The sequence below is a fragment of the Tachypleus tridentatus genome, chromosome 6, assembly GCF_004210375.1.
Source record: "Tachypleus tridentatus isolate NWPU-2018 chromosome 6, ASM421037v1, whole genome shotgun sequence".
Taxonomy (NCBI): Eukaryota; Metazoa; Arthropoda; class Merostomata; order Xiphosura; family Limulidae; genus Tachypleus; species Tachypleus tridentatus.
This window is the reverse complement of record NC_134830.1, coordinates 32,968,532-32,991,092: the sequence shown is the minus strand read 5'-3', so window position 1 is coordinate 32,991,092 and position 22,561 is coordinate 32,968,532. Positions and strand designations below refer to the sequence as shown.

The 22,561-nt window shown below is 35.2% G+C and overlaps 1 protein-coding gene across 3 annotated transcripts in view; it reads right to left on the bottom strand.

Annotated features, from left to right (window-relative positions):
- Positions 1-21,532, bottom strand: part of LOC143252207 (dachshund homolog 1-like) — a 109,773-nt gene extending 88,241 nt beyond the window's left edge. For 2 of the 3 annotated variants that reach the window (XM_076503980.1, XM_076503981.1), the window contains exon 1: positions 20,417-21,531. In XM_076503980.1, coding sequence (XP_076360095.1) covers positions 20,417-21,201 — 785 coding nt within the window. In that variant the 5' untranslated portion in view covers positions 21,202-21,531. Of the gene's footprint in view, positions 1-20,416 lie in introns of all 3 variants that reach the window. The other variant, XM_076503982.1, reaches the window with a different exon arrangement.
- Positions 21,533-22,561: the final 1,029 nt, after the last annotated feature.

The window sequence follows — 22,561 nt, the reverse complement described above, 5'->3', positions numbered from 1 at the left end:
TAGATTACAATGATATACATCAATTATGTAATTGAGAGAAACAAAATGCTGAGAAAATAGAGGAACCTTCATTAATGAATAAAAATCAGGGTGACATTCCATAATTTTTTATGTTAATTTCTATTGTCTGTTATATAATTTTTGTATTATGACAGTGAATTATCTGGGGGCGTATCAGTGAACTAACCTTTCATATAGTGTTGTCACTAGCGCTTCTTTCAGTCTTTCTTATCTGCAATATATATATATATATATCGAGAAGTGGGAAAAGGTCAGATCTCACCCTTTGTTTGACCTTGACCTTAAGATTACGTCAGTACTCTATAGAATCAAAACAAATCAGATGAAACAGTTGTCGTTATCCTGTACTTGCGTTACTAAAACAATGAGTGAGAGTTATAGAACTAATTAAAGTGGAAACTTATTTTAGAATATATGTCCTTTTGAGATGTTGTAACATTTCTAAACGACCAAAATATTTAGTGTTGTGTGATCGTCGCATGTTTCTCGTTTAAGCGTGGGTACGAGATTAAACGCCCAATCCTGTTTTATCTAAGTTCTTCTATAATCTAATCGGATAATATAAATATCTCCAAACACAGTAATATTAGTTCGATTTCAAGATCACTAGCTCTAAAGGTAGACTATCTAAGAAAACCAACTTGAAGAATCAGCTATACCTGCATCATTGCAAGAGGTATGTGTAAGGTAAAACTTACCGAGGTGACCAACGGGTACATTTCATTTGTTGTACATATAACCCAAGGGTCATGATGGTAAAGAATCAACACAATAACCCGCACAAAGACAGATTAAAAACCTTAAGTAGGAAAACTTTATTCGAAAAAGAAATAGAGAACCGATCAAGGGGTTAATTAGAGAGAATCTGCTTCAGATCAACTAATTCATTTTTCATAAGAATTTATTTTCGAAAATATATTTATGATCCTTCGAAGCCGTCCGGAGATGATCTTTATGGAAACAAAACAGATTAGCGACCATGGATCATACAAACCTTTACGAATTTCGATCATATGATGACTTTATATTTATATGTACATTTTTACGCTGCAGTATGTTCATAAAGTAAAACATGATTCGTGTTTTCGTCTAAGTAGTTTGAAGTAAATATTTATCATACTATAATTTATATTACTCAAGAACCTCCATGTTTGAAAGGAAAGGAGGACATTTGTATATGTATCAGTCGTCTCTGATGTTTATTAGATATTAATTTCGTTATTGAAATGTGTTATAAAGAGACGTTTTTGTCTAGATATACTTACTTGACGTCATTAATACTAACTTCCAATCACAGCAAACTATCTACTGAAAATTACCTGTTAACGAGTATAGCTGTTAAATACAATTTTCTTTACGTTTTCACTTATAAAAAGATTTGATTGCATCGTTTCCTCTCGTGGAGAACCTCGCTGTTATTGATATTTTCGGCCGTAATGACTACCTCTCTCACTTGTGGTCAAACCTTGTTGTCCAGTAGTTTGAAAAGCTCATAGGGGTCAATATTTCCACTGTGAAAAAAATTAGATCCCCTTCCCTCACTGTGCTCGTGAAAATTACACATAAGCATTAGATTTGACACTAAGTAACAGATAAGGAATACGATCCACGAACCTTTCTCTATTTTCGTTACATAACCAACAGACCAACAACAGGTGTCATTACAAGACCATCACGTACACTGTCACTATCGTCCTTCTCAAGAGGTGCTGACATCTCTTGGAAAACTGCTAAAGAAGCGTTGATGTCGTTAATGTTGTATTACTGAGAATAACAATGAATAGAAGGTTGGCTAACTACACTTGTACAAATAATGTTCACATGGACACAAGTGTGTGAACGTCGGGATAATATCCTGAGGTCATGTTTTGGTTGTTGATTTTATATATACTGGACATTGAAGTGTACAAAATTATTTATTTTAAGAATTAACAAATCATTTAGCGATCAGAGTTCTACTGTACACATCAGTAATTTCTTATATAAATAGAGTTCTTTTTTTACAGAATGTTACTTAATATTATTATTTCCTGTTTACATGAAATACAACAATAAGAAACCTTACACACTTATTACACGTAATTTTGTTGTTGTTGGTTGTTTTTTTTCCTCAACTAGTGACGGTCTCTAATAAATCGATTTGTTGCTAATTAGCAACAATCATCTAAATAACATATTTAGCGAGGCGGGGCTTAAGTTTAAACCGGGGAGCGTCCGTTCTAATATAACTATAGTATAATTTTTCCCAGATGTGCTTTTTTGAAATTTGTGCTGTTAAGTCCATGAGGCTATATAATTGTCTTTATAGTGTTCTCCTTTGGCGCTCACCTTTCCCAGACGATTATAGCCGAAACGGATTAAGGGTTCTCGCGCCTCAGCTTAGATGGGATTCATAGTTTGATGAAAATTATACTTGGAGACTCCATGAAACAGTAAAACTATAAATCAACCTGACATTGTGAAAGACTTTGAACACGAACAGCATATTGATTAGACTCGCCGTAGTTTCCTTGTCGTTGTCATATGCTTACAGACGCACACACTTCTCTATGTCTATGAATAATACGAATAAATTGTGTGTTTTTTTCAATATAGAATATCGAGGATGAGATAGGTAACTTGTTACTTTATTGAATTTTCTTTTTGTTTTCAGATAGCTGTTCCCTAACCCCAGGTGCTCAATATTTCAAACTATAACTACTTAATAAAGGCAAATGTTTAAATAAAAACAAGGTGTCTTTGGACAATACGTTCTACGTAGATTTATATAAGTCCGTACGAAAACGTAAAAAAATATGGTTACTTTTAATAAAGGATTTCCGAATCAGAAACTGTTTTCATAATTAAGAATGGTCACGGAAATACTCTATCTTTGAAACATTAGGCGATAGTACCAAAACTTTGCTACACCTTTTTGGTCTGCTACTTACATCAAGGACGGACTCCTTTTTTCTCATACGGAATAAATATCTGTTTGTTTGTTTGTCTTTTGAATTTCGCACAAAGCTACTCAAGGGCTATCTGCGTTAGCCGTCCCTAATTTAGCAGTGTAAAACTAGAGGGAAGGCAGCTAGTCATCACCACCCACTGCCAACTCTTCGGCTACTCTTTTACCAATGAATAGTGGGATTGATCGTCAAATTATAACGTCTTCACGGCTGAAAGGGCGAGCATGTTTGGTGTGATCGAGATTCGAACCCGCGACCCTCGGATTACGAGTCGAACGCCTTAACCTACCTGGCCATGCCGGGCCGAAAATATCTGTTACTGATCCCATTAATAACGAATAGAAATTACCATTTCATTTACGATAGATGGTGGGACTGGGCGATACGCGCGCCATGATGTTTCTTAATAATATATACGAAAACAATCACAAAGTTACACAATGAGCTGTCTCTGCTCTGTTTATCAACGGGGACACGGGGAACTCGAACCACAGATTTTAGAGTTATGAGTTCGTCATCTCACCATTTAATCACCAGTGTACATTTAATGTTTCTATCAGCGATATATTGATCGATCGATAGATTTGAGGTGGGAGCTTTCCAGTCATCTTTTGGTAAGTAAAAAACATGAAGTTAATCATTAAAGTAAGTGGAAAATAACAATAAAAATAAACAAACAGTTCATCATTAATCTTTTACCAATGTTGTTTTTCTGAACGTTTTCCTAATGGTACACATCCTGAAACTTGTGAGCGTCTCAAAATCCAGAAAGACCAACCGGATTGGTTGTAGTCAAATTACATTGTATATTAGAAACTCTCATGAGCTCTCGTGATATTTCTCGTGTTTTTCTGATGAGCAAGCAACCTTTATTAGCTGCTACTACTAGCTGTTGCTGTTACTGCTATCAGGAAAACAACATTACTAATAAACTTATACTTGCAGTAGCTAACAATAACTGGAACTGACGGAAACATTTCGGAGAAAGAAATTTTCAGTGTACTAAAAGTTCAGCTTTAAAAGTTCCGTGTATCATAAGGTGAGTTTTAAACCTTCAGTGTGCTTCAAGGTAAGTGTTAAACCTTCAATGTACTACAAGGTAAGTGTTAAACCTTCAGTGTGCTACAAGGTAAGTGTTAAACCTTCAGTGTGCTACAAGGTAAGTGTTAAACCTTCAGTGTGCTACAAGGTAAGTGTTAAACCTTCAGTGTACTTCAAGGTAAGCGCTCAGGACTGTAAAATAGATCTGAAATCCCAACTTTAAGCCAATACCTTCGTTCACAGAGTGAAGTTAAAAGTTTCAGAAAAGACTAAGTTGGGCATGTATCCTGGTACGGTAAAAATTATAACAAACAAAGGTTTAAAGTTTCCAATCAACTAGACATATACAAATAATTTCACGATAAAGAGAAATTGGAAGTCAACCCCACTTGTCTGTCTTTGCATGTGTTTTTGTAGTTTCGGTCTGTTTAAAAATAGCCTGGAAAGCCGTTTAGTGGAGGTCTGTTAAGCTGTCAGTAAATGTGGTTTATAATTGACTTTGGTCTTTTGCTTGTTACAAGGGGGATTGTGGTGTCAAACAAAAGTGTTTAATCATGACCAATAGATGGAACTGGCCCGGCATGGCCAGGTGAGTTAAGGCCTTCGACTCGTACTCTGAGGGTCGCAGGTTCGAATCCCCGTCGCGTCAAACATGCTCACCCTTTCAGCCGTAGGGGCGTTATAATTTAACGGTTAATCTCACTATTCGTTGGTAAAAGAGTAGCCCAAGAGTTGGCGGTGAGTGGTGATGACTGGCTGCCTTCCCTCTTGTCCTACACTGCTAAATTAGGGACGACTAGTGCAGATAGCCCTTGTGTAGCTTTGCACGAAATTCCAAAACAAACAAATAGATCGAACACGAGGAGATAATTTCACGAACAGTTTGGGACATGGAATATCGCTTTTTTATAAATTACCATTAATTTATTACTTTTTTAATATAATAAGTATTAATGTGGTAAGTATTCAATGATTCGTTGTTGTTACTGCGAATCATGACAGGTTTTAAAATCTGTGCAACTTGTATTTACACGCTTTATATATTTTATTTGTATCAAGGATGCTAGCTTAAAGTATTTAGTGTTTTTAATTTAATATTTAATGTTTCAATTGCAGAGACTTTCTCTAAATGGTTCATCTGTTTATTATTCAGCATAGCAGGTATCACAACCCGATTTTTAGTGCTGAAGGCCTAAGTGGTCAATAAAAATGATAAGAAATTTAAGATGAATAAAAAGTACACTCAACGTTATAATAAATACAATACATAAGTGCTAGGATTACCATAATGTTAGTATGGTTGCGTGTGTGGAAAGTGAGAATGATAAAGTTGTCTTTAGTTTTTCGGTTGTATGATACTTGCTTAAGAAAAACTTTTAATACACAATAAAATATTATTTTTCTTAGTAAAACGCAAGTCTCCGAGTGCTGTAAAGGTAAAGAAATCAGAATGGAATAGAGGAAAATTATTATTTAAAGTGGTTGAGGTTTAGTCGGATTATAAGCACGGTAAATCCAAAATTATATGCTCCATATTTCTCAAATGAGGAATGAAAAAAAAAACACCTTATCTCCTCATCTGTACACACATGTCTTCTGAGTGAGAAGTGAGCAAACGTCATATCTCCTGAATTATAAATGGGTAGACAGTGTATCCCTTGAGTGAGAAGTGGATAAACATCATATCTCCTGAATTACAAATGGATAGACATCATATTCCCTTAATAAGAAATGGGTAGACACCATATCCCCTGAATTACAAATGGATAGACATCATATCCCCTGAATTACAAACGGATAGACATCATATCCTCTGAATAAGAAATTGGTAAACACTATATCTCCTGAATTACAAATGGGTAGACACCATATCCCCTGAATAAGAAATGGGTAGACACCATATCTCCTGAATAAGAAATGGATACAAATGAATTCACCATGTGCTTCTAGCCTTATAAATGGTGGAAGGTGAGACACAAGTGTGAGGGAGAAATGACAGGCGAACGAGGAGAGAAATTATTTGTAGTGAAAAACTATTCAATATGGAGTAGCGCGTGCCCATTCTTCTCTCCTGCATCTCACCTGCATTTACAAGTCTGAGAATGTAGATCTTAATCGTCAGAATTTTCGGTTGTTTGAATCTTTCAATCTGAACAAAGAGATTTTGTGGACGTTTCAGCTCTGAATATATCTGTATATACTTATACACATGTTGCTCAATACGTGAGGCCAATATTTGCACGTCATTCTGGTACCTTGAACTAAACTTGATTCATTATTCGAGAAAGGTGTTTCTGTTCTAATCGTAACTCCAAGATATAAGTTTTTTATTTGTTTATTGGAAGTTAAGCCCAAAGTCACACAATGGGCTATCTGTGTTCTGCCCAGCACGAATATAAAAACCCAGTTTCTAGCGTGGCAAGTCCGCAGACATACCGCTGTGCCAGTGGGAGGCCCTAGGTACAAGAACCTAAATGTTTTGTGAGGAAAGCTTGCAATTAATTGTGTGATTCCAATATTGTTTCAATATTAGTTACATAACTTGTTGTGACGGTTTATCTGAATACATTATTTAGAATATTATTTTCCTGAAACACGTATTAGTTTAAACACAGTTGAGATGTTTCTTTTTTCGTTTTCATCGTAAATAACGTTTTATGTTTTGAAATTATAAATCTACCTAATCACAAACTGTTCCCTGTGTTTTTTGTTAATCATTCGTATGTGCTTAGCATATATTTATATAGCTAAGATGTCTCTGAATTTGCACCTGAAAGATCTGACAATCTTTGAACTTATAATAACCGAAAGCTACAGGGCATCTCTCTGGCATCTTCAGAATAAGTTTCTCCTTCAACGGCCCAGCTAAGCACGTTGTCCGAAAGCAAAAGAAGTCACGATCTCGGGTTGGAGGCGTGGACAGAAGGCGGAGGCTTGTAGATGAGCCATACATGCTCCAGACATGGTTAACTTTGACGGGTGTAATATCACGTCATCCCTCCCTACCCCCCAACATCGGAAAACAACGAGCCATTTAAGCAAACTTGTAGTTGAGACATTCTATTCACCATGAGGCTTTTGTGTTATGAAGGTATACTTGCCTAGATGGGTGGTCAGAGCTAGCACTAATGAAAGAATGCGCCGCAAGGGGGAGTTGTATCAACTCAATGTTCCATTTCATTTTATTGGTAAACTTCAAATAAAGTAAGGATTGTCACATAGTAGTTCACCTACAGAGAAAATGGAAAAAAGCATGGTATAGTTTCGTCGATACTGAATGGTCAGCTGTCCAATATATTAAACAAAAATTATTCACGTTAGAAATATGAAAATTGTCCAGAACAAATAGTGGAAGATACTGAGTGTGGAACTACTAGAAATCTGATCGAACTGGAACTACTTCGTAAACAGAAGCAAATAAACATTAGACAAAACCGTCAGGCTGTTAACATAAACAAGTAAACTATAAACAACCAGCAATTGAAACTGAACGAAAAAGACAATTTTTAATTTCAAACACCTATAATTACTCGGTTAAGAGACAAATGAATCTCACCGTTATTTTAATAAAATCATGTCCTGATCAGAGGAGATATTGATGAAAATTTCGAACTAGTGTTTGACAGGGTATAGAGGAAAATGAAAATAGTCAGTTCATTTTAAAATATAATATTCTTTTCACTTCCTCTTAGCATCACGTCTCACCTACAATGACATGATAGCACTAATGCCTAACATTTACGTCTAGAAAAATGTATTCGTTTATATTATCTACGTTAACAAAGACTTGAGACGTAATAGCCATACATAATTTTGATATACTCTTTATTTCTTTATAACTTAAATAACTCATTGGAATAATATTTAAATTGAAGAATTAGCGACACAACTGCGAACTTTACATTGTTTTGGTTTTGGTTTTGGTTTTTATCTTAACTCGCTCTCAATACTAAATTTGAAGTTCGAGGGCTACACACAGAATGTTCCAGAGTTCAATGTGTTTACTTGCATTAGTTAGTGCACTTCATTCCCAACAGAGCAAAATAGAAATTGCATTATACTAATGCTCCAGAACGTGTACATAGTAAAATATTTCAAACAGTAGATTTGGAGATAAGCTTTAGAGATAGATAGATATATTAGAACGTCTCTCTTATTCGGTACACCGACTGTAACGCATTTATAGTCTGACTCTAGATTTTTAAACACATTTTATAAACTGATTATAGGTGATTGTGAATTCATGAATTTAATGGTTATGGGTTCTCTAATAACATATGTAATACATAAAGAATGCAAAATCAAATACCATTAATAAATTAGTTACTTTAATTGCTACAGGGGGTTTCTATGCATTTCATGTAAGTAAAATAGTCATTTTATCCAATATATTTAGTCGATTACTTGCACAAGTAATAGGAGAAAAACATGAATTTAAATATGTGGACCCCATATCTCATGAACGGTATAAAAACAAGTTTGTAATTTGGAAGGGTATAACTATCTGTTTTATTGAGCAGGTTAAATCCTCGGGCCAGTAACCACCATCCCTTCCAGTCTCTTGTGAAATCTACAATAATGATGAATAAAAGTGGTTAACGAGACCCATGTAATAATTTTATTCCACGAGCTCCATGAGATGCGGTTACGTCACTAATTTTAGGGTTAAGATATTTCATTAAGAATTTCTGATCAAATCATTAAACAATTCTTTTCATCCGAAAAACTTATATTTGTTTAGAAGCTAGAAAGTTCCACGTATGTGAATCTTACTTTTATGCTGAAAATGAACATTATTATGTATTTAAATATCAGCATACATGTTTCATTCTTAACCGTTACAACCCACTTGTCTTGTTTATTATCATATATTGTATGAACTTAATGCAATTCGATTTTAAACTTGTTATTAGTGTTAATTTGTTTCTTGTTAAGAACAAAGTTACGCAATGAGCTAGCACTGCGTTGCGTGCTCTGCTTACCACGGGTATCGATACCACTGAGCCACTGGAGGAAGAGGGCCATTTCAAGTATCTAACACTATTTCATGCCCCGATTGGATCTGCGTTCAGTTTACGGACTTACAGCGCTAAACTCCGATGTTCGATCCCTCGCATTGGACAAAGCGCAGGTGGCCCATTGTGTAGCTTTGCGGTAATTAAAAAAAAAGCTGCTTATACACAAACGCCTATGTTGATGGAGCGAGAATAATTTTATTTGTCTATCTACCTGTCTTACTGTTAAAATATACATCTTTCTATTTTTCTGCTCTTTGTCCGTATATATATATATATGCTTTACTTCAATTGAAAGTTGTTTTTATTTAACCCCTTTGAGTACACTTATTCATACAGTTTTCGAATCATAATGTTTAAAGAATTACGAAATATGACGAATGCTTTGTATCATCACATATAAGACAAAAAAGAGTATCACGTGTTTGTTTTAGGCTTCTGCTTGGTATAATATTGTTTTGTTTGTTTTTGAATTTCGCGCAAAGCTACACGAGAACTATGTGCGCTACCCGTCCCTAATTTAGCAGTGTAAGACTAGAAGGTAGGCAGCTAGTCATCACCATCCACCGTCAACTCTTGGGCTACTCTTTTACCAACGAATAGTAAGATTGAATGTTACATTATAACGCCCCGATAGGTGAAAGGGCAAGCATGTTTGATATGATGGGGATTCAAACTCGCGACCTTCAGATTAAGAGTCGAGTGCCTTAACCACCTGGCCAAGCCGGACCAGCACAGTATTTGAAAGCCGATTTAGCCCATATGACATACAGGCTCTAATGCAAGTAAAATGACGGTCATTCAACTTTATCTTGTTTAATAAACAGGTAGCTAACACATTCAAAACTTTATCTGAAATGCAACTAATGTAAAAAACAAAAATCAAATCATAATCAAAATTGTTCAATATTCTCCTTCAAAAGAAAAACAAAAGCATAATATCGAATTTAATTTGAAGAAATGCAGCGAGTGTGACTGTCTACTTCTTCTGATGCATGTTGGGTTGGGTATTGTCTACTGTTTGTTTCTTGAATTTCGCACAAAGTTATATGAGGGCTATCTGCGCTAGCCGTCCCTAATTCAGCAGTGTAAGACTAGATGAAATGCAGCTAGTCATCACCATCCACTGCTAACTCTTGAGCAACTCTTTAACCAACGGATAGTGGGATTGACTGTTACATTATAGCGCCCACACGGCTGAAAGGGCGAACATGTTTGGTGCGACGGGGATTCGAGCCCGCAACCCTCGAATTACGAGTCGAGTGCCTTGATCACCTGGCCATGCAGGGTCATTGTCTAGTGATTAGTGCGCTTAAACAGTTGCCACTAAAACGCGCTCCGCACTCCGGGGCCAATGTTCCCTATAAGAGTGACAGTTAAATCCTGTTATTCTATCAAATAGGCCTGCTCTAGGGGTTAACAGAGAGTGTTGTTGACCTCTAACCCACCAGTTCCAAATTTGCATTTAATCTATATGTGACTTTTTACAAAATTCCGATATAAATAGTTAAATCTTCTATATTTCCGAAAATATGACGTTTGAATTATTCAAGTTATCATCACCTTGGAAACAGCACGAAGACCTTAATTCTTGATAATACGCATGACAATAGCGGTAATAGACATAAAGGACATGAGACAATGCATCAATGCACACAAAAGAGACAAAGACCTATAATATGGTCGCTGACTTGCACGGCCTCGCGTATCAGACATCTTTAAAGCCTGGTTATTTTTTGTAAGAACGCAAAGGGTAATTCATGCAGTTTGTCATTCTTATTTGAATTTTTTTTAAAGTTATGCACACTGATGAAGATAGAATTCTATCAAAAGAAAAATGCAGTAAAAGGCCGTCGGACAAGACATCTTTATCTATAAAATGATATTGACATCTAAGCCTCGGCCTAAGCTGCTACTAACTTGTCTTCTAACCCGTAAATTTACCTCCAAGACTGACTATTTAACAAAGCCGTTATCTGGACACAGATCAGAGATACCGATCAAACTATGTTTAGTAGATGGAACAAAATTATCTGTGTGTGTGAATAAGAAACGTCCAAAGTTATTGAGGAAACATCGCGATGAAGAGCATAATAAAGAAAAGCATTTGTTGGTATTTGTAACTAATACTCTTACAGAGACAGTTTATGCTCATCAGATTAATCCGAAAAGAATAATATATCAATGTGACATTCATCAATGAATTATCTTATTTTGTTATTTTATCACGCAAAGAAAAAGGCAATAAACATTTTAGACTTTAAATACAAAGTTACGAGCTTGGTAGAAGCCTGACATGTCCAGGTGGTTAAGGCGTTTGACTCGTAATCTGAAAGTCACGGGTTCGAATTCCCGTCGCACAAACATACTCGCCCTTTTAGCCGTGGGGGCGTTATAACGTTATGGTCAATCATACTCTTCGTTAGTACAAGAGTAGTCCAAGAGTTGACGGTGGGTGGTGATAACTAGCTGCCTTCCCTCTAGTCTTACACTACTAAATTAGGGACGGCTAGCGCAAATAGCCCTAGTGTAGCTTTGCGCGAAATTCATAACAAACCAAACCAAGCTTAGAAGAAGATAGCCACCATCATAAGTTTGCTGCTTCTTTCCAAAACAGAACTTGTACCTACTACCACTTTTAAGCTGTCTATAGAATTATTTTTTTTGTTGTTGTTTTCAGTTCCTAACCGTCATTAATTTTTCTTCTGAATCTTAAATTAAAATTTTCGTTTGTTTTATTTATTTAAAGTTAAGCGTAAAGTTGCACAATGAGCTATCTGTGCTATGCCCATCACAGATATCGAAACACGGATTTTTAGCGCTACAAGTCTTCAGATATTCCGCAGTGCCAATGAGGGTATATTGTTTATTAAAAAATAATTTTCTCAAAACTTTCGTGTTTTTTTAATACATTGCTTAAATCTATTATTAAGAATGTCACTTGAAAAACGTTAAAATACATTATCATTTTCGATTTGTAGAAATATATCCAACCGCCTGTGTTACTACTTCGCGTATTATGCTTTTAATTATTTAGAATTAAGAAACATAAAGTTTTTGAGACTCGCAAACTTATATTTATAATATTTTTAATTCACGCAAGAGATCATTTCTGTTTATTATTTCCTTACAGTAGCGGGTTAATATGGCATTCTAAGACTTCAGTAGATTCTTGTCTTAAATAGAAGCATAAAAATGCAGAAATTACATAATTATTTTAATTAATTGTAAAAAGGTCATATCAAATATTCCTAAAGTTTTATTTCACGTTATGACAAAATAGCAACAAATGTGTTTGGAATTTCGCACAAAGCAACTCGAGGGCTATCTGTGTTAGCCGTCCCTAATTTAGCAGTGTAAGACTAGAGGGAAGGCAGCTAGTCATCACCACCCACCGCCAACTCTTGGGCTACTCTTTTACCAACGAATAGTGGGATTGACCGTCACATTATAACGCCCCCACGGCTGGGAGAGCGAGCATGTTTTGGCGCGACTCGGGTGCGAACCCGCGATCCTTAGATTACGAAGAGCACGCCTTAACGCGCTAGGCCATAACAACAAATGATGCATCAACAGTGAAGAATGAACAATTATGACGAAGTGAGCCGACAAAACGGAATATTGTGCTGCCATCTGTCCAAACAAATATTTTGCTAGTTATCTTTTATATCTTATATTTGGCACAACAATAAAACTTATATTGGTCTTAAATAAATAATATTTGTTGCATAAACATTGTTGCCGCCAAAACAATGCTTCACTTTATAATTCTAGTTTGTTTGTTTTTTATTCGTGGGTTGTGATTATCTAGAAAACTTCATTTTGTCTCTCTTTGTTAGGATATGCATCTAATAACTTTTAAAGCATGCAACATATCTTTTATCTTAAGCCTTTCTACATGGATAAACTTGTAATGCTACCGAATACACGTATAAATTACCCGTTTAATCTAAACAACGACAACAACAAAAAACTTGTCCCTTCTTTCACACTTTTTTAACCCGAATTTTCTGATGATGTAAATTTTCAACAATATCTTATACATGAAAACTATTTTGTTTTCATTGAAAATTCCTAAGAAAAAAAAAATTCTCGGCTTCGTCTTTACATTTTGTGAAATGCGTTATGAAAAGTTGTTTAACGCGATACCCTAACGGTGTTCTTTGATAACTACATTAATCACACTTCATGAAAATCCCAACTTCTGTATTAAACTTCTTATTTCAGTCTTATCAGACAGCAATTTTCTACAGAAAAATTACACATAAAAGCTCATATTTCTGGTTCGTAAAAAATATAAAATAAAGATCAAAATATATTTGAGGGTGTGGGAGAAGAACACAACAATGCAACGATAAATTTTTCGGAGGGCTGTGCACGTGCAAGTGCCTGTGGAGCTCTTGTTAACAGACCTGTAATTTACTAACAGTCACTACTGATTTTTGGAGTCAAAATGCCCAACTTAGAAGTGGCAGTTACGTTCAGCTCAATCAATATCGGTCAGTCCTTTCTTTCTCCGCTTAAACAGGTGGTCTGTCAATTATTATGGTTTGTTGAGAACTGACCTATGTTATATTAATATGTAGTAATGAGGCTTAATGAAATAGTTAATCAGTTTAATTAAAACATATTATATATACTTGATTTTGTTAAATTTTCACTCTATGGTTCTTTACATTAGTAAATCATGTTTTTTTTTATGTAAGAATATAAGAGCTTGTGGAAAATTTGTGACGATTTAATACCAACCACTGACAAGTTTAGTATGCTGTACGACCACCTAAGTCTAATTAATAATTAGTTACTGTTTTCATTAGATACAAATTTGCAATTAGTTTCTACTGCTAACCTGCTACTGTTTTCAGGAGTGTCCTAAATAAGACTATGTAGTGACTGTATCTGAAATCTAATCTGTATATAACACAGCTACAGTTTTTTTTTAATAAGTACACGATCGAATCCCATCCCCTACAACCATGTAAACGGTTCTCAGACGTTCCGGAATATGTTCAAGATATTAGCAGGCGAAATTTGTAATATAAACTAATTACTAACTTGACTTTGAAGCAGTGTACTCAATTAACCTTGACAGCGATTGGTGAAACTATCAGTTTGTGATTAGAACAATTAAAAAACATAGGGATCGTTAGGGTTAATTAAAAACGAAAAAAGTATCTTCTGCTCAGTTGATGAACTTAAAATAATTGACTCAAAAATAAAACTAATTATTATTTTACAGGGCAAGACAGATCGATTGAGTTGCCTTCGTACTATTCTTTGATAGCTGAAGAAAAGGCAAGACCACGTGTTATTAATTAGAACCAATCCAACAGGCGGGGTAACAGAAAAGATAAACAACTTATATAATTTCTTTCTTGATTTCTATTTGTACATCTTTTAAACAGCCGCCATAAATTGTACTCGAACTATCCTTAAAAATTCGATTTTTCGTTATTGCTTTGTCTGATGTGAAATATAAAATAAACTGTTTACCACTTATTCTAACTCCTTACATTGTATGTAGTTTGCAATTTTAAAGTTGACATGTTTAACCAATATACCTTTTGTAAACACGCAACAACGCTGACAGTTGACGTGTTAGACAATGAACCTCTTGTAAATACGTAAGATCGCTGTCAGTTGACGTGTTTAGGCAATGTACCTCTTGTAAACATGTAAGATTGCTGTCAGTTGACGTGTTTAAACAATGTACCTCTTGCAAACACGCAAGATCGTTGTTAGTTGACATGTTTAGCTTACGTACACCTCTTGCAAAACGCACGATCAAAATACATTTGTTCCATATAAAAGAAGGTTTAATATATAATCCATTCGTACACTTTATAATACAATCAGTAAAGTGTTCTGGAGGCTTAATAAATTACAGAACACCTTTTGAGTTACTGTATATTGAGAGATAAATATGATCCAACTCTCAAACCAGACAACCAATAACAATCCGTCAGGTTTTCTTATATCCTGCCTCACTGCCACCTACCGACAGGAATCAACAAAGCATAATATCATTGTAAAAAACATAATTTTTGTGATAAGTTATCCTGTAAAGAAAAGAAAAGAGCGCCTCATTAATCTCCTCTTACAACATAAGCGCCCCCAAGTAACAGCTACTAGAGTATCCACCCAACCCTGGTGTCTATAAGGTAAATCTGGATGATGTTAAAAAATAGACCGGTATTAAGCTTTCAAAAGAAAACGATAACCCTAGAAAGATATACTTACTATGAACGTATTGTCACACCATTTAACTTTATAAATAGTGATCTTGATTTCTCCCATTATTATATAATATGCCTAGCAGCTAAACACCTGAAAGAAATCGAAGTCTTGTAAGGTAAACCTAATCCTGTACCTTCGATCTAGGGACAGATTTTCGGGTGTGTAGGCAATTACTGGCTACCAGATGTACAGACACAATAAAGAACGTGTAACGGATGGCATTGACGAGTAACTAGTACTTATTATTGTTAAAACTAGAAGAATCGCAAACATTAAAACGTTAACAAAACGAATATGGAGAAAATTTGATAGTGGAGAAAATATAACACAGCTGCTAATGTGCGTAGACAATATGTAATATGAAACACCTTATCTGAAAGAGCTCAGTAAACAGATAAATGGTAGGACCGTAAGAAATAATTAAAAACAACAGTATTGATACGCGACAACAAACTACAATAGAGTGTACTTGTTCCAAATAGAAGTATACGGCCATAGTCTGAAATTAAGTCAAAACTCCAAAATGGACTATCTGTGCTCTGCTCACTACGAGTATCGAAATCCGGTTTCTAGTGTTGTAAGTCCACAGAAACACCGCTGTGCCGCTGGGTGAATGGAAGGTTGGGGTAAACAGCCATAGAAAAAAGTGCCTTAGGAATTATAATTTTTTTGGGTGGCGAGGGTGCTTAATTTATAGTTCTATAGTCTTGCAAAACGTACAGGTGTCCACTAATAGTGTACAATGTTAAATTAAAAATATATCCAAACCAGAGAGAAACTGCAGTATCAGAATAAAAATGGCTTTCGTCAACTGCACAATTTTAATGAGCGATTAGAAACGCCACCTTGTGATGCCTTTACAAGAATTATTTTACAAACAACAAATGTTCCACTTTCAATAAAAACATCTGCCACTGAGACTTTCGTAGCTTTAACCACATTGTTGGGGAACTACACGCGTAAAATTGAACACGCTTTAGAGGAACAAGAGCTGAACATGAAAACAAAGCATATCTACATAAACAAGTCACTGAGTGTTCTGTAAGTAGTTTCTTTATTGTCTTTCTTCTTTTTTGTCAGGTTCCATTCTTAATATAAGTCAGTTTCTCTCTGACAGTTTAGCTTCACATAACAATGTTAGTATAGTGATCTGCTATTGGCGTGTTTGCGCATGCTGCCACGTGCAGAGCGACGTGTTTCACGTGTGTATAGAGTGACTCAAAAGCCCGGTCTCGGTCGGCTGATCCGGTCTGGTTCTGACGAATATAAGCATCGTGTTGATATTCTTGTTGGAGCAGTTTGTCTTTCTTTCTTAGTCAAATAAAACAATTAAACTATTTAACATTTGGAATTAGATTCGAAGTAAATGTTAAGTAGCGTTACTCATTATAGGCTGCAGTTTTATAATCAAGATTTGAAACTTTGTTCCTCAAGATTAACCATTCTCTTCTACAAAGCAAAAATTAGTTAGAACATTAAGTAATGATTATTATAGAGTATGTTTAGTTATAATAGCATGGAATGATTACTATAATTGTTGTTGTTGTAATTTGAAAATGAGTGTGCTCTGTATGCTTAGCACAGTATGGAAATCCTATTATACAACGTGCGTGATTAGAGTAATATGGAAAAGTAATTATAAAATATCTACAACTAAACTATTATCCTTATATAACACGTGTAGTTGGAACAGTTTGGAATGATTGTAAGAGGTTATTTATCTCTGACTTAATGGTAAAAGTGTAACAAAGAGACCCTATGTTTGAGCCTGTTATCGTCTCCTCGTTTACATAATGATAAACTTGAAGGACCTTTACATCATTCTCACTGAAACACTAAACGTTTAACATGGCTCTACAGTTTCGTATATTTCATCAGAAACAGATATGATCTGTAAGTTAAATGTTTATGACGAATACATGTTTTCTAGTGTTATATGTTGAACTGTGTTTAAAATCTGTTGATCTATATTTGTTCATCACTGAGGTTTTGCTTGGACACCTATCCGATCAGAGTGGGTCAGTTTACACATTAAGTAATGCTAATAGTTCTAAGCTGTTATGCAGTGGAAAGTACATATGTGAAGTGCATATTATTTAACTGTGCAATATGCTCAAAGTAGGTTGTCTGTGCAGAATTATAATACTTAAATTAATTATTAATAGATGCCAGAGCTGAAAGATAGCTGAGGTTCGTAATTATGAACTGAAAGGCAGACCGTCCGAACTTGGTAAGAAAGTGAAATCCTCAGGGATTCAGATAACTGCAATATTTGAAAAACGAACGAGGGTTTATAGATTAATCGATAAGCAAAACGAAACATTCCTACCTCCACTGTGTTGAAAGAAACCTAACGTCACGATGTAAGTCCTATCTAACCTATATTGCGATAATCACAATGCACCCTTTCCAAAAGAAAGTGAAGAATCGCTCGTATTATGTCCAGTTATGTGACTGTAGCCTAATGTTTTCATTTTCTCAATGAGAAGTGCTTAGGGAAGATCTTAAAAACAATACGTAAAATCTGTTTCACGATGTTTAGTGAACCTTCCAACCTCTTTGGTTCATTATTTGTTTACTATCTTTTCTTATAAACTATCACATTTCGTTTTGTTTTTAGGGTGGAATTTTCAATATTTACAAATTATTTTTCTGATAACGTTATGAATCATTATTCCACATACGAATTAATCAAGTTATTTTACTTGTACGTAGTTAAGTTCTGTAACATTATAAATTATTATATAAATACAATAACAGGAGACGCATCAGGAGTTAAAAACAGAATCTTAATTTCAACAAGTGGCTTTGTAAATAGGTATAGTACAAGGGTTTGCTCATAGGTTATTTTGTTATGGGTCTCTCCTCACCGAATATCATACTCGATCAGTTAGGACTAAACAAACCGAAAGGTGAATCGTGATAATACTTATATTGTATATCAACAGATAAGTAACTTTAGATCTGTTTATATTAATCCTATATCGCGTCTGTAAGATAAGATTCACCATTACATGTTTAAACACTAACCAATGGCATTACTCGTGTAAACATGGGATAGATCATAGCCAACTCTCACCGCTTGGAGGTTTAAAGAATAATTATTCTTTTGTATTCCATGGGAATGTTTTTTATGCAAAAATACATTCGTAGTGTCAGGCTGATTCAGTGATTATGCACTACTTGTAGGTTTGTTTCCCTTTATTAGAAAGGATCACCTCAGCCCTGCCTGTACTCCGAGAAAACGGTCTATCACTGACACGCGAGGCATAATTTTTAACAAAGTTCGTACTCGTTTAACAAACAAAATAAAAACGATACAAAGAGTCAAAACCAAGTAAACTTTCCACAAAGTACTCATATAAACACTTAAGAAAACACTTCAACAACTATATCATTCGTATGTTCCTCCTCCATATCAAATATGCAAGAGAAAAGTAGTTCGCTAAGTATTCCGCTATTAATTTATTAAAAGCTTTCAACACCACTGTTTACATGTGGCTCTTATGTAAAGATAAGGTCCATAGTTACAGTGATGAAAGTTGTCACAATGTTTATAAACTTACATATACCAAGTTGTTTATATAAGAGTCATTACACGAAGTTACCCAAACTACAGTATTTATTGTCCATTGGATATTTTTACGAATAAATAGTATTTCAGTTGCTCAGGAAGTAAAACTTTAGCAACATAGTTATAATATTTTGTATTTTAGTAACATTTGACAAGAATAAGGATTTTTGTACAAACAAATAATCTCTTACTTTCATCGTTGGACGGCTACGTGCTTTTCCATTACATATTTTACTTTGTTGACGATAATTTAATATAGTCTGTTTTCGAAAAATAAACACATGCATTTTTCAGGGGCTAGCAAGTATGAACATTTAAAGCAACCATACTGCAGACATTTGAAAATATCTAATGAAAACAACGGTATTTTTTACCGTGAGTTTTTTTTTTGTTGAACACTGGCTTTCAACATAACCTACAGAATATCTCATATGTTTGTGTAATTCTGAAATTTACGAGTTCTAATAATAATAGATTAAATCGAATGAAAATAATATTAATCAGAGAAATAAGTACGATTTAAAATTATAGAGTTGTCAAATTGTTCAAAAGTAAAAATACTTGTAAAGCACTTGAGAGAAGTGTAGGCTGTATAGATTTAACACGGTTACTCTGGTGGCATAAGTTAAAAAAATACATACCTATGTTATATAATTCTACATTAATTACAACTAAATATGTCTCTCTTCTTACGTTCTCTGTGTGACCACATTTTTAATTTAAAATATTCTACATGGGTGGATAAGTAGTGACTAGACGTAAGGTCAAATGACAAATAATTAAGTGTACAGAAAATTAAAAATATAATAAAGAAAAGGTTTTATTGTTGTTCTTGGCTTTAAGTTACTGAACCCATGACAAACGTTAAGCCTATTTTTGAGTATTTACAGTGACAGTTAATGAGTTTGTCTTCATATTCTACCATTCTTTGATTACTTCTACTACAAGAAAAGCCATTGTTTCATTGTACACAGTAGAGCACTTGTCAAAATGTTTACAGAAAGTAAACAAATTACTGGAATATCACAACTGAAAGCTCAAAGGAGCACTTAAAACTATAGAGCTGTTTTTATTGCCATAATTCAGTTCTTTTGAAAGGTTATAATTTATTAGAAAAGGCTTAACACGTAATTTATTTTAAATAAGAATAAATAACTAAGGGTGAAAACTCTTGAGTTCATGTGTAACAATTTTTAACCATAACGTATAACTCAATAAAGAAAAGTATAAACTGAAACTTATTAAGAACATGATTTATCTTCGAACCAATGATGTTTTTTTTAAATTGTTTGTGAAAGTTGTGCCGATTGGTTCCCGTACAACTAAGCTATTTGAAAAACTTAGTAAAACGCGTACAACTTGAAACTGTGAATGGGATAAAGACGAACATTTTATTGAGGCAAAACAGTCGTAACTACTTAACATCTATGTTTAACAAGTAGGTAGCTGCTATTTCTATTGCAAACTCTTGCTTGTTCAATGTACCCTCACTAAATAATCTACGGAATAATATCCTACTAAAAATAGAAAAATAGATAAGTGAAAACTAGTCAATGGAACTTTCGCTCAGTACGGCCTACCTGGCTGTGGTGCAGTCCTTGTAGAGAATGTCAAACTCTTTGCAGGACAACAGCTTACAACGGTTCACGCCGGGTTGGATTGCTCCCAGCCCTCGCAGGATTCTGACCTGTTCTACGTTACACACAATAGGAGTGATGTCCAGCCGTTTCAGTTTGGTGTAAACTGTGTGCAGCCCTCCGACAAGGTGTTTCAGAAACAGTTCAAAAGCTTGTGGTAGACACAGAAGATATTCGTTTTGCACACGAAAAGCGGCCACTTTGGCTCCGCGATAATCGATCAGACGACACTCGTGGGCTGAATCTGCGGGAATCCCCGGCGGAGAACCCGTGTGTATCGGTCGCTCCAGTCGGTTACCGCCGTACCCGTAACTGCTAGGCATAAGGGACCAGGGCAGTCCAGGAACAGACACCCCCGAAGAAGTGTGGTTCATCTCAACGCCCGACTTGACTCCTGCGCTTATCATACCAGCCACCGTCGAGGCAAGAGAAGCAGGCGTGAATTGACGAGTGGCTAGGTCCGGTAATAGATTGGAACCGGGAGGACTCGGGGACGAGCCTGCGCCTGACCCTTGGCCAGGAGAACCAGTTCCGTTCAACTGACTCATGAGAGGCTCGCCTGGTATGTGGAGATGACCTTGTCCTGAAGGAGAAGTGGAAGAATGTCCAGTTCGTGGACTTTCTCTTTCCGAACCGGTGCAAAAAGTCTCTGATCTCATGTTATTTTCTGAAGGATTAGGCTTGGCTTCTTGCAGAGAGGCAGTTCCAGTTCCGGCTGTAACCTCCATCTTATTATACAATATCCTAACCAATCTTACTTACAGCTTTACCTCGTGCAGCTCATAATATTTTCTTGGGGCATGTAAAGACACCTCACGAGCTTCAGTCTTGATCCATTCGTGCCCCACCACTCACAGCTCTTAAACGTCAAAGCCTGTGGCTGCCAACGCAACTTGATTCGTTGCACGAATTAGCGATTAAGCGCCAAGACACAGCATAAAGCTGTAGCACCCAGATAGACTATAACTTGGGAGTACAGCTTTCCTCGACATCGGCACAGGCTTGCTAACGCCCTTATGTGCCTGAGGCACGCTCCCACAGTTTGCAACCAATGTGCGCACTCGTTCAAGAGACTTTCCGTCATATAGCGAGATTTATGTAGAGAGATAAATGTATTTATACATACTTTAAGTTGGTAATGTACGGTGCAAATCTGACACAAAATGTCATAGACACTTTTATATGTTGGTTACTGTACTGAGTCTTACTCTCAATATGTCTCACTTCCAATCAATTTTTACAGGTTCGAAAGGAACATTTCACTGAGAATGTTTTTATTTTTGCTCGAACTACAATTTAACAAACACATTTTAAAACATGAGTTTCCTTACACATACATATTTCTCGTAAGCTACGACCTTTATATCGCATAAATGCAGTTCTAAGTTGATGTATATACACATAAGAAAAACGTAGTTCACAGATACACAAACTTACCCGTATACCCATTTATAGAGAGAAAACATAAAATTGTTACTTCAAAGTGAATTACATTATAATGTGTTCCATCAGAGAAATAAAATCGAAATTATAATTTTATAAACGCAACAAATCATGCATTCTTGTAAAATTTCTTAATAAGGCCTTTAGCGACATCTCTTGGCAAAATATTTGAACTCAAATATGACCACGATATTATTTCTTTATTGTTATTTCTGTTTGTCATAACGATATTGTCTTTATTTCAATTACTGATTTTTTATTGTTATAATTTCTTTGATCCCATAGTTGATTTAGCTTACATTTAAATTTAGCTCTTACCGTTTTATAAGATTTTTTTTACAAATAAAATTTCAACTTTCAGGAGGTTCGTTTGTTTGGCTTTGAAAAGAATTCACTCTCATTCATTTCAAATTTACAGCCATCAGAAAACTGTTTGTTTTTGTTTTTGCAACTTACCTATTTACAAAGAAGTAAAATAAAATATATTCGTACGAAAAAAAAATGTTTCGTTTAGGAAAATCTATTTACGTTTACATGCAAATATTGTATACCATTCCATCGAAAATAAAACCAACACACACTGATCCCGTGATCATTTGAACCTCTATTGAAATAATGTAGATCACAAAAGATAGAAGACTACAG